Here is a 14,055-nt window from a genome sequence, read left to right as displayed (position 1 = left end):
ACCATATCAGGCAGAATCCAATAAAAAAGGTGTTTTCTTGAATGCTTTCCATACTTCGTAGTGATAAAATAGATTATTATCATAGTTATAATGCAGTTGGCTTTCTGCGAAGGGATTAATCATACAGATAAACACACACGCTTCCCTCCCTTTACAGAAAATGTTGCAACACACCGACACATTCCTGTTTAAACCCCGCACATTTAATTTGATTTAGTTCACGTTAAATTGCAAGAGTGATTGTGTGATTTAACAAAAGATCAACAGTGACGGTGACAAAGAGAAAAGATTGAGAGAGAGAGAGAGAGCGGCCAGGGCTTCATGCCATGGCACAGATGAGCTCATTGTTGAAACAGGGATTTCCACATTTCCATGTCAGTGTGCCCCGTGCCACAACACAGAGCTCAAAAACAAGAGGGGGAGAGGAAAGGGGCACACAGGGAAACACATACATACACCGGACTTAATGGTCCATGATCTATCTCATCCTACAGTGGAAACATTCAGCTAAGTTCCTGAAACTCTGGCCTATACAGTTTTATCTTCACTTTATTGTTTTGTCGGACACACACACACACACACACACACATCAATGTCCCCCTCCATTACAATGCAGTCCAGTACAAAAACACACCAGCGTGTGCATTACACAAAAGTAGCCTTCGCACATATTTTGCAAATGCAGCGAGGCATGCACAAAGTGGAATTGTTGGCAGTCACATGAAAACACACCACACACACACACACACACAGTCACACAGTCACACACCAACTCTACCTCTATTCTGTCAATAGGGCTAGGCCTGCACGGTTTCCATAGCAACCAGGCCCCTCCCTTTTGGCTTGCAGGGGAGGTGTTTTGAAAGTTCACCAGCGTGTTTATGCGCGCGTGTGTGTGTGTGTGTGTGTGTGTGGGGACAGAGAAAGACAGACAGGGGCGTGGATGCTGAATCAACTCCAAGAAGTAAATCACCCTGCTTTCAGTCCCCTGCTGGAGGAAGTCACAGCAGCATCACAGAGCTGGTGAAACTACCACTAAACCACTGTGTTTAGGTGAATAAGCCCACTAAAGCGGGACATTTGACCACCTGTGAACCATGGAAGAAGACGCGTCCCACGCCGAGCCCAGCAGCGTCTCCGGCAGCACCCACACCATCCCGCAGCAGCTGCCCGAAAACGCGGCCGAGCTCCTTATCCCGAGCTTCAGCCCGTCGTCCGCCCCGTCCTCCCCGACCCCGACCAGCACCCTCTCCCGGCTGGGTTTAAAGAGTCCGACCAGCCCGACCGCGGTGGCCCCGGGCAGCCCCGTCGCAGGCGGCCAGGTGAGCGCCATCACCGTGGTGGCGCTGCTGGACAAACTGGTGAACATGCTGGAGGCGGTGCAGGACAACCAGCAGCGCATGGAGCAGCGGCAGGCCGACCTGGAGGGCGCCGTGCGGGTCGTGCAGGGGGACGTGACCCGCCTGTCCAAGACCCACGTTAGCACCTCCAACAGCGTCAGCAAGTTACTCGAGCGCTCCCGCAAAGTTAGCGGGCACCTGAAGGACGTGAGGGAGCGCTTGGACAAACAGGCGGTCCAGGTGAAGAAGCTGGAGGCGAACCACAGCCACCTGCTGAAGAGGAACCATTTTAAAGTGCTGATCTTCCAGGTGAGGGGACATGGGGATAGAAAGGAGGGGGGAGCATAGTAGCACTATTACAGCCAAAATAAATATTGAGTTATTATAGTGGGATATTAAAGGGCCACTCCACTGATTTAAGGTCAGCCCGTTAAACAGCTGTATAGTGTCTCATGTGGCTCTGGAGGGAATGCTCCAAAGTCTGGTTGAGATGTAATATTTCTGTAGCTAATAGAAACCCACGTTACAAACTGGAGGTTTGGAAAAAGTTAGTGTTTAGGAGGCAACTTGATAGCATCTAATGAAAGAGGCTATCAAGTTGCATTATGGGAAATGTAGCACCCAGTGTTTCGGGATATCCCAACTTCTGTGTCTCCAACTTATAAAGTGCAACACTAAATAGCTGGACTAAGCCTTTAAGGTTTAGGCCCATCATATTTTTTTCATTGAATATATTTGCATCATGAACGTCTCATGAGAACTCGTGTGTGTGTGTGTGTGTGTGTCACATTTGCATTCATATTTGACTGCAGTGGGTGTGTTTGGTTCCGAGCACATTGGTTGTGTGCCTGCTTGGCACAGTCACGTGATATGCTGGAGGTGCACAGCACATTATTACGTTTTCAACACTTGAGACTTGTTGAACAGGACTTAGGCAATCTGTGGATCTCCGTTCACAAATACTGTACCGAGCTGTTTGCTGTTTTCTTACCTTGGAATTATATTTCAAGCACACCTGTACTAATAGAAGTGTGCATTGTACAAAATGTTGACTATAACCTTGTTTCTTAAGGTCTTAACACGTTTCATACAAGCGTTTTCCCTCTTATGTCCTCTGTGCGTGCGTGTATGTGTGTGTGTTTGTGTGAGAGAGAAGAAGGGTGTGTCTGGGAATGGAGCTGTAGAGGATAATGGAGGAGGGCTCAGACACTGACTTTGACTAGATCTGTTTACACCCCACAGTCATACTTCAGACAGACAGATGGCTTTTGGATGGATTTACCACTTTAAGTGTCATACCACACCTGTGGGGGTAAAAGTCTGTACTGGTTTAAGTGACAAACTTCCCAATTTGCCCCCTATCTATCACTTATCACAAAATAATTCTCTGTTTACAGAATGTGTAACATTCTTGATGTGCAGATAAAAGCTGAGTTTATTTATCATGCGGTTGCCATGGAGGACGACAGCTGTCCCATACTATATTTGACGGATGCTTTTCCACTCAACCAAAAAACTTGGCGTGATCTCCGATTTATGCTTTGTGTTTGAGTAAGTGCGTTTTTTTTGTGTGTGTGTATGTGTAGTGTGTATGGGTGCGTCTGAGCGTGTGTGTACAAGTGTGTGCCCAGGCAGCGAAAGGGGGGCCATTGTTGACACAGTCAGAGCCACTGAGAGCTCTTAACCGCCGTTGTTATCTGGTTTCCCAGGTACTGAGGCTCTGTTGTTCAAATGCAACAGGTGCCAAGACCTTACCCTGCAAGGTGGCTCTGTGTGTCTGTGGGCAGGCCACATGGATCGATTTGATTGAACGCCCGGTCATTTGTTATGTGCTAGGAGGGAGTGTCCTGCTGCTTTAGAGATAGTGAGAGTGGACAGTATTTGCTTGCTTCCTTTTGGCTTTTTCATGTTTTGTGTTTCCTGCCTGCAAATATCTTAGCGTGTTTGTTATATTAACGTTATTAGAGCATGTAGGAGTGGACTTTAAAGTTTACTTTATGTATCGTGATGTTAAAAGTGCTGATTTGACCTTTGCTCAGTTGAGTTTTTTTATCCTCTAATTCTAAGGCAAACGTAGAGCAGAGCATTTGTGGGTGGGTGTAGTAGGGCCAGGTATGATCCCAAGGTGTGTACAGCATGTGTGTGCGTGCAACTTGCCCATTGGATGTTATGCTGATGTGTTGGGTCAGGTGTATGCAGTTACAGAGCTGGTAAATGAGACTTGGCGTGCCTGAGGGGAGCGGGAAATAAAAGAACTAAGTGCAGCCCTTGTTCCTTCTCTTCCCTGAGCTTGTGTTGACTCTCTTCTGCGTCCATCACTTTCTGCCTCACCTCATCTCTTTTTCGCCTCCAGTATTGTGTGTTTTTCTTGATGTTCTCCATCTGGTGTAACTTTCGTGTCTGAAATCGCTTGGTTTATGTTTAAGTGACCAGTCATTTTTCACTTCTCACATTTCTCTCTCTTTCTCTGTTTCTTCTGTTTTTTTTTATACAAACTCCAACTTACACGTGACTACGTTTTTTTTTCTCTTTGGTCAAGCCACCTGTTCTGATTCCCTGAACCTACAAGAAAGCACATGCTGTACGCCTCACGCTACTCTTTGATAAAGCACATTTGCAGCTCCACACCCAAGAGCCAAACTCCCTATACCAGCCCCGTAGCTGTTGGCCGAGGGGGCCTCCTCCTCCCCTCCCCGCTCAGCAAAATTGATCCAGAACACTCATCGCCCTGTACGTGCCAGCTGAGGTGGAAACACAGAGAGTTTCTGGGTAAACGCCCGCTGTTGCGTGGAGCAGGGATCTATATCAGCTCCAGGTTTTGGCTACTGTTGGTCAGAAATGACAGCACTGTCTGCCGCTCCGCTGCGTTCCTGTGCATAACAGGGACTAATGAGGACTTAATTACCGCTGCTTGGGCCTTGTTTGTTTGTTTTTCTGCACCAGGGCTTTTCCGGTCTTCACATGGCCCTTCCCTCTCTAGGCCTTTCTCTTACACACACACACACACACATACACAATTCCCAGCCAGTACAGTACAGAGTAGAAACAGCTACTTTTTGGAAACGTCAAATGTTTAGTTGGATTTCAAGTAGCAGATATTTTCTTTTTCTATTATTTTTCACACATATTCATTTTAACGCTCATTACTTGAGTGTTTAAATATCAATTTCATCCCCCTAGAGAGCTTATATTCTTATTTATTTTCTTATTTATAACCTTTTTGCGTCCCAGTGGCATGCTGCGTATTTGGACTGTCATTTCCTGCGACAGACGTCATTTATTTCTGAGCAGATCTTAATCTCCCCATCTGTGTTTATTTCACAGTGGAATTCCATCACAACAAGCGAGTCAACCACAATGGCAAATTGAATTTGAACGCTGTGAGAATTTCATTTGTTCTCTCGCCTGATTCAGATTTTTACACTAGCGGCGAGAAGGGAGTTGTGTGGCTCTCCCGGTGGGATGGGAAGAGGATGTTTGGTGATTGTCTGAGTTTTTTAGGATCCCTAATCGCAGAGTGGCAGGGAGCTCTCACACTATCAAAGAACATTCATATCACGTTGCTAGGAAGAGAAACATGCTCCCCAGCCAAACTAAACACAATGACTGCAGCAAGGTTTTTGTTGCTGTAGGAGTTCTTGAAAACTTGATTCTTTTTCTCATTATTCAGTTATACATGTATTAAACAATACTCGTACTTTTTCAAAACGTTTCAGTCTGTCGCCACATCCTGTCTCGTCATTCAGTACAGAAGATGCTCACAAAGGTTTAAAGGTTTTGAGTGACTGGCTTGACCTCAGTCATTGTGATTTTGTTTGCCTCGCTGCATATTGTCATAGACACTTTACTAAAGGTTGTCACTCACTCTGAGCTTTCAGCGGCAGGAAGTAAAGGTTGTTTTTCCACACTCTGTTCATACTCTAAGATGGAGGACAAACTGGTAATTCAGTTCCCGGCCCCGCCCCAAGCTCTTACCTCAAAGCTCAATACTCTTGAGTTAAGTAAAACAAAATGAGCATCTAATAAGTAAGTGGTGTCCAGCTCTGTCAGATCCATTTAGGGTTCCCATCTTGTGCATAAAAATCAAATGTGACACAACTGGAGCTTCACTACAAGAGAAACCCTTTGAGCTGGACCCTAAAAGAGCAACAGCAAGAAAGAGAGAGAGAGAGAGACAATTCAACTAACCTCATCCAGAACAATATATGCTCAGGAGTAATTATATATTTGAGTGTAATTATAGTGCACAAATTGCATGTGTTCACTGCAGATCTTCCATTATAAAACCCATCTCCGCAGGTTGGAGCAGGCCGCTGGCTGTAGGCTACAGCTGAAATTTGTTGTGTGCGTCCCTCAACCAGGTGATATATTGCACCGGCTTATAGCCCAAAGCAGTGCTGGCTGTTTCAGTGCATTCAGACACCCTGGGCGTGGTGACCCTACACATCACCAAGATTTAACCCATAGAGACGTTTAAAGTAATAAGGTAGTTAACTGGATAGTTACTGTAGCATATAAAGCAGTTGCTGCTGCAGACAATTTGACAGAAATAGAAATCCAGAAAAATTGAATAAAGAGAAAAATGAAGAGAAGTTAAAAGTTACATAGCATTGATGGATTGGTTTGTACAGAGCCAGGCATGAGATGTGTTTGCTTTGTGCCTGACCGGAGGTTTTGGGGAGGCGGCTAGCTTTAAAAAAAAAGGTGAAAAATGCACTTCCGTAGCTCCAAGGGTGTCCTTTTTACATGTTGTGTCTAGTGGTGAGCCTACATTCTTGGTATTGTTAAGAGTTGACTTCAGTTGGAGTGAACACATACTCAGCTAGAAATTGAAGATATTGATGGTCAGTCTTGACCGTATCTGACTGCTTGTTAAAACCAAGCAGGCAAATGAAGCCAACACGAACTCCAACTGCCACTTGAGGCTGGCTACATAAGTGATTAATCTCCATAAGGCCCCTTATTAAAATATATGACGTTTAAGCCTTAATGTTTTGTTAAGGCTTAAAGTTACGCATAAAAATGGCATGGATGCTTTGAGTAACAGGTGGATGCTGTCACAGGCAGCTGTTTTCAATAACCAGGCTTTTTTTGATTAGCCAGCGGAGTCAGAACTTAAAGATAGCAACATCTAGAGCCACTACACTTTGAGCTTCACCGTGGCTCTTCAGAAACCTATGGCAGACTCACGCAGACTATGTCCATTTGTATTTATATGTTTAAAGTTTCAAATTACCCATACTGAATACAACTTTGGATTCAGCTTTCTAGGATCTATCTGATTGCATAACAACAATTTAGACTGGTAGCTGGCAGCTATGCTTATTTGTTGAGTGTAAATGACTGACAGCTTTCGGATGTCAGAATATCCCAGTTTAATTGTGATTAGAAGAGTTTGTAATAGACCTTTTTTTATGACCGATATTTTGACATGGACAAGCACAGGTCTCTATATGTACAACTGGCTCTGGTATTGTGCATGGTGGCTCACTGGAGTTGCTAATTGGGACACAAAATGAATTCCACATGTGCCTTTCAGTCAAAACGTCTTTGGTAAAAAGGCCTATTATGGTAAAAATCTTTTTTGATACTATGTGGACCATTTATAAAAGACTGGTTGCAGTTTAAATATTTGTCAGAAATATAGTAATTAGATATTTGCCACAAATCATACACGCTGCCAGTTCCCGTCATTACAACAAGAAGTGACTTGTATACATTTTGTCCCTCACAAATTAAATGTGTTGATTGAGATTTTAAACATTTCTGGAAGAGTGCCGTTGGAATCTAAAGAGTAAAACTGGTCTCAGTGATAAAAGTCTGCGGCTGCGCAGCCTTTATGGCGTGCTTTCTAAGCGAACAATGAGGTTTGTTTACAGCATGGCTTCTCGCTTTGTTATCATTCTCATTTTCCCTTTGGGGTTCATTCCTCAGATAATCCGCTGGGTTTTCAGAAAGCAGAAAATAAAGAGGGGAGAAGAGCAAAGGGGAGATAAATATAGAGACAAAAACAATGGGCAGAAAGGGAAAAGACAAAGTGGCAAATGTGGTCTGTTTTTGTCTATTAATGATAATACCATAATAGTGAGTTTGGACAAGAGATTATACCTAAGTTTGCTTACTGTATTACTGTAAGACAGTCATGTGAATGGGGAAGTATGACCGCGCTCCTCTGCCTGATGTCACATTCAGGTTTAACAAGTCTGCACAACTGTTTCAGTCTCTGTGGCAAATGCAATGTTGCAACTGCAGATTGCTGGTGTGAAAGTCTAGTTTTAACAGCTCTAATTACTAGAAAAGTGAAGACAATGCTACAAAGTCGGGAACTAACCTCCACAACAGACTCACGTATGATTTGGCATGCTTATGTATTATAATTAATTTTAAATTTTAAATTTTAATTTTCAATGAACTAACAACAAAGTGGTGTACAAAGATAAATAAAGGAGGCAGCTTTTAAGACTACCTTAATGCATATCCTGTGATGCACTGCACTTCTTTGTCCGCCAAGAGCACATACTTAGCATTGGTTTCATTGTACCGCAGGTATTGGTAAGGTAATGACATTAAGCTCTTTTGCACACTTGCACTCATTTGCCCTTTTTCTTTCTGGCTTTCTCTTTTCTTTCACACTTGCACACACTTGCGATGGTGACTCATTGAAGGGATAGAGCTTTACATGGTTAAACAAACTGTGCCAAAGAATCTCAAGGAATTAGTCTTTCACTGTCGTTAGACTTCAGAACTCTATCTACGTGTCTGCTCCTTCTTGGCTTTTCAAACTCCAGTGTCCATCCAATTCACTTGCCAAGGCCACAATAACCATGGCAGGAAAAGGGAAAACAATAGCCATGTTGATTCGCAGTGTTCTTATTTCTCTGCTCTTAAATAAAACATAGAAAATAGCGCATGTGTTGAGATAACATGATGACTTCCTGGCTTCTCTGCGGACACTCATGCCCTCTGACCTCCATATGGGGTAAACATTGAGACAATTGGTGGTAGCCTTATCAAAAATGCTCATGGTATCTCTGCACAGCCCTTATCAAACAATAGTTCTGATAGGCACACTGGGGATTGTGCTGCAGCAATATGTAAAGGGGAACCTTGGGAGATTTCAACAAAAGAGCTAAAGGAGATTAATAGAGAACAAACTGGAGCAACAAGAAATAGACTGCGTTGTGGTGACATGGCAGAAGACATTCATCATTCATCATACATGCAGAGAGAACCGTGCAAGACAAGCAGGGAAAGTGTGGGTTTAGCGATGTGATCTGGTTTATGTCGAGGAAGTGCAGTAAGTGACAAGGAGCGCAATGGTCCAGTCAACCATGGGCGTATTATAATGAATACCATTCCATGTATGAAATTAATTATGAGCACATATAGCAGAATATGAAACATAGCCTCATCCAAAGCGCACAGACTTCTATCCTGTGAATTATGGGTTGAGTGAACAGGTTTCTTCAGACATCATCATTTATGTCAGCAGGAATAATCGCCGCCTCTCTTGATTGCCACGGTCTTCACTTACCAGCTCGTCAGCATGACATCGCGCCTGAATTGGTTATTGTGTTGTGTGGTTACGCAAGCTTGCAAGGCCTGTAAACAAGCCATGTTTTCTTTTGGTGAGGCATATATAGGAGGGGTGTGGATGGGAAAGAATGCACTAACTTGTCATGCAAAGCTTCATGGGTATTAGGCCAGGAGGCATTATACAAAATTGTCATGAAGTTGCTGACGAGATATTTATGATACTTGGAATCATGATGTTTGTGCTGTGTTGCGTTAAGACCTTAACAGTTGTTAGATGTGGAGTACTTCTATGTACACTCATTAGTGCAAGGCAGAGTGCAGAGTACAGTACACAGAGTGCGAGTTTATCATGTTACCCGGTTCCATGACAAATAGCAGAATTCCATTTCCTTTCCTTCCTTTCCTCCCTACTTCCTCTGTCCACAGATGGCTCTTCGTGCACATTGGGATGGGGGTGGAGGGGGCGTGATGTTACGCAACAAGCTGGGTGGCTAGGTTTGAACTGTAGAAGAACTCAATGTAATGGGGAGGATGCAATCAAAACATATGCAGATGAAGGCAAATTTGCACAATGGATGAAGCTGTGTGTCTGAGTGCGTGAGAGGGTGCAGGGATTACAGTATAAGGGATAGTGTTCTGTTTGGACATTTTGAATAAAAGTAGGTTGTATTACAGAGATCGTGAGAATCCATCTTTCCAGGCTTCAAGTTAATGCGCTTGTGTCAAGACAACAGTAACTCGGACCAATCAGCGTCCTTTGAGGAACTACTGGCAGCTAATGGGCATGGTTTAGATGTTATAGTATTAGTTATATCAGAACTGCAGAGTATCAGAGGTATTTCTTCATTTGAAAGAAGATGCTCTTGATGCGTCTCAACGGAAAAACATTCTTCACTTATTTCTCCCTACTTACTTTGGAGGTTTGACGTACATCACGTGGCTTCTTTAATCTGATTGGTGAAGTTAGCCAGTTATATAGGAATGTGAGGAGTGGGCTTGCCCTCTGCTAAATAGTTTTTCAAGGACGATTTTCTCAACAATCCTTGATTATCCATTTACATTTGGGTCTTATTATTTTTCATTGACACGGATGAAATAGGGCATAGGGGGACAAAATTTTTGTTGGGAAGGAAATAAGGAGAGGACAAAATGGGACATCAGAAACCTTTGTATATTTTCAGAAGACAAACTTGAGTGAGCCCTTCGGGTTCTCTGCAATCTCCTCCCTGTTGGTTTTAAACAAAAGCCTCGACACCTGCTTTCATCTTACAAACTAGTTTATAATTGCCCAGTGGCTGTTTACAATAGCCAAATGTGTGTGTTGTGGTGTGTGTGTGTGTGTGTGCTGTGGGTGTGTGTGTGTGTGTGTTTCGGTGATGGTTTACCCCACTTCAATTGGTGCAGGTCCCCCAAAGGCACCGTTCTGACTCAACTGTGGCCAAGGAGTACAGCACCTGCTAACTAACCTTGGTCCTTTTTAGGATTAAGAAACCTCCATCCTCAATCTTGAAGGCCAGGAAACACACTCTTTTTAAATTGCTAACACACCCACACATCACACCATCACACTACACACACACACAGCATAAAACACATTAATTGACTCTATGCAAATCTTGCAGTACAAACATTAGATATACTGTATTACTCGTTAAATTATGCGGTTTATGATGTAGCTTTCTGTGCTTGTGTATAGTAGATTATGAGTGTTTTATTTTGTTCTTCCTGTTATTTTTTTTCTGTGTGCAATATGTTGTGTGTTTTGAACTCTATTGTAATTGGTATGTACAAAGATTATATCGAGCTGGGCTCAGGAGTAAATGGTGAAGATATTCAATAGCAAGCTGATGATTGATGTGGGAGTTGATATTTATTAATAGCAGGTTTTATTTTGGTATCGGTCATGAAATCACTGATACACAAGAGACAGAAGTAGAGTGTAAGATGATCATGGCAGTGATAAACGCGTAGGCATAATAAAACGTTGATTTGATTTATAGAGGCCTAGTATTGTTACCGGTGATTACAGATCCTGGTTTTCAGTATGGGATGTATATGTGTGTTTCATAAACTGCTGCCATTGTGCAAAATTGCCTGCACACACAGGACGTTCACTAAATCATATATGTTAAGGGAGTGAGTATGATGCATATTATAGAAAGTATTATATGTGATCATTACACGTTATTTCTGATTTATGTATAACATGGTATGATTATCCATCTCATGAGTGTAATCAGCCCATGGATGCTCTTTTTCATAATCGAGGTCGTATCCTCGTCCTGCCCCGCTCCTGTCTGTGATTCTCTCTTTGTTTTGACTAGAGCAGGAGGGACGGGGCCAGTGAACAGACTTACATAAAGCTCTGTTTGAGTTATCATGCTCTATCAACTTGTCTATTAGTTTATGTATGGCATTTCTTTCTCATGCATAACTGTTATTAGTGAATTAGATCTTGATACTCCTATTAATTGCATTTACATGGAGACACTAAGAATTATCTTTTGATATGTCGCTTATGACCTATACGTCATGTAAGAACTGCGTCACCAGCAAATAAACTTTGTTTTTGTTTGCCCAAATTTTTTCAATATCTGTTTAATGTTGGGCGCGCGTCTGGTTAAATATCTTTAATTAGTCTGAAAACAGATGTCCTTACATGGGCTGCCAGACAACAGAATACACACTCGGCACATGATACGTTGAACGACATCATATTTTTCCCCAACCAAATTCTCTTTAGTGGTAGATGAGGTGGCTTGCTTGCTAGACGGGTACATAAATTAACAGGGTTCCCAAAGGAGGAAGAGTGTGCAGAATGTGAGGTCGATCACACACACACACGACAACACACAACACACACACACACAACACACACGAACACACGACAACACACGAACACCAGATCCAGACCTGGGGGTTCAGAGGCATGCGGTTTAGGGTAAATGTTGTTGTTTCGTTAGCTTGCATTGGCCGCAAGTATGGGGTTGGGGTTAAAACTTGGGGACACAGCTTATTTCATAGTTTTCTTGGTATTATATAGATTTTCTGTATTTTTGGGTTTAGCCGAAACACATAAACAGCATGTTCACCAATACGAGGACCAAATAAAAGAATGTAAAACTACAGAGTTTAGCCGAATGAAGTTTCGAGGCTGGGAAAAATAACGTCAGGGGCGGCGATGACGACACTTCGAGACTTTCTTGGCGGTGTGATTTATAGTAATTCCAGCTCTCAAGTTATAGAAGCTGGACAGTTAGGCAGTCTTGTGCGTACTTGTATCACCATGAGAGCACATGACCTCAATCAAACAGAGACGTTATTTTTTTGAAAACGGCGGTGTTTTACGCAGCAGGGTATACAGTACGAATGTAGTAGAGAGAGCATACGAGTTTTCAAATTGGAAGCGGTTAATTTGAGTTCCAGTTTCTACCCCACACACTCACGTACCCGACACTGGTGGATGTGAGTGTATGTCGAAGACATGTTTAATCGGCACAAAGCTCGAGATGAGTGTTTGCTTTATGTGGCGGAGTGCCCACGCAGCTGGATGACAGGAATGTGGTGATATGATTGAATGCTTTACAACCTCGTCTTCAGGCACCGGCCAACAGTCCGGGAGAAGATGAGTGGTGTGATGTTGATTTAAGTTAGCGGGTTTTAGGATGATGTAGGTACTTGGGTCAATTGGAGAGTATGAGAGGAGTGAGGTTTACTTGTGGCCTAGGTGGAGTGTTTTTAGGTGGGTGTCTTAGAGCTCTTGAACGCCTAGTCTTTTCGGCACCCTTCTGACCTCAGACGTGAACGTGTACATACTCATTTCGCTCCGATTTTCTTGTGATGTCGTGATTTTTGTGGTATCACCACAGTGAAAGGGGTGCATAAGCATTAAATTGATCTGGATGAGTGGGATTTGGTGTGGTCTGTTTTGTGGTGGGGTGTGCCTTCTGGGGTATTTGAGGTGTTCCGGTGTTTGTAGTAGTATAACTTGGAGCAAGATTCTGGTCATTGCCATCCTAACACGCGTCCAGCTTGTGTCCTAGCATCAGGATGCGTAGTTGGCGCCTCAATAGTTTGCGAGTCTGTTTCTGATTTTGATTCTTGCTAGTGGTAACGAGCATTGAAAGTCCAGACCACTAGTGCTCTTGTTGCGTGGGGATCTGTGCAGACGCTACAGGGCAATAGTCCGAGGTGGCATCGCAGTTGGATAGCTTACTGGTTGGGTTGGTAAAGGATGCGTGTTTACCTTTTTGTTGCTTCCTCCTATCGGATCAGTTGGTGGAGAGGACAGAAAAAAACAGGAAGAAGCGTGAAGTGCGGATTGTGTGTTTTGCCTGGGTTCAAGAACACTGACAGATTTACTACGCATTCATCTTGGGTGTTAGAATAGCCACACTATGACTTTTGGGCTGTGACGACATCCTGAAGCTTGTCGTGAAGTTCTATGTCGATGCCATGCTTGAGATCAAAGGGCGAAGTAAGGTATTTCATTTGGTTGTCTCGTATCTTGGAGTGAGTTGTGAAAAAAGTACGAGGGTGAGGGGGTGTTCTTGCAGGTTGGGCTGGATGCACGTTCTGTAAAGATCTGGAGGGTGCTTGTTGGCTGTTACATGTATGCCTTTAAGTTGTGCTGTTGCTGGCATGTGGTCTAAAAACGCCGCCTGAGTTGATGGGTACTCGCCATCGATCAGACTTCAGTATGAACAGCCCAGTTGTTTATTTTTGGCATGAGCAATTATCATCACAATGGTTCGTTGACTCTTATGGTGTCATCGAGTGGCGCTTCAGATTTGTCCTTATTGATCGTGGTGGGGGGCAATGGATCCAGAAAAGAGTGCATTGAACAATTAATCAAAATTAAGTTCTAGAAAGTGGTTGTTGGGGGGGATACAAGTTTGGGACCACTGTTGAGTGTTATACGTTTTCTTTGTTGTCTGGGTACAGTATGTTGAATAGTTGTCAGAGTGGTTAGAATTAGGTTTGGGATTAATGCTGTAGACACGTTCAGTTTAAGACTGATTTTAGGCAGATAGTTCGTCTAAGTTTATCATTTTGACCGGTTTTAGTCGAACCTGACCACAGACGGTACGTTCACATTTGGTTGACATGTGTGATTTGGTGGTTTGTTGGAGGTGTTATCGAGTCACAGTTTACTTTCTGTATCCGCGTCCTTTGTTCA

General features: G+C 43.3%; 1 protein-coding gene across 1 annotated transcript in view; it reads left to right on the top strand.

Annotated features, from left to right (window-relative positions):
* The first annotated feature begins 928 nt into the window (after window positions 1-928).
* cavin2a (caveolae associated protein 2a) overlaps window positions 929-14,055 on the top strand; it is a 21,435-nt gene continuing 8,308 nt past the window's right edge. Inside the window, exon 1 of the mRNA XM_035677171.1 lies at window positions 929-1,649. Coding sequence (XP_035533064.1) covers window positions 1,098-1,649 — 552 coding nt within the window. The 5' untranslated portion in view covers window positions 929-1,097. The remainder of the gene's footprint in view (window positions 1,650-14,055) is intronic.

The sequence above is a fragment of the Morone saxatilis genome, unplaced genomic scaffold (assembly GCF_004916995.1).
Source record: "Morone saxatilis isolate NCDOM2014 unplaced genomic scaffold, NCSU_SB_2.0 Contig5, whole genome shotgun sequence".
Taxonomy (NCBI): Eukaryota; Metazoa; Chordata; class Actinopteri; family Moronidae; genus Morone; species Morone saxatilis.
Note: the sequence above shows the minus strand (reverse complement) of the source record. Positions and strands in the feature narration are given on the sequence as shown.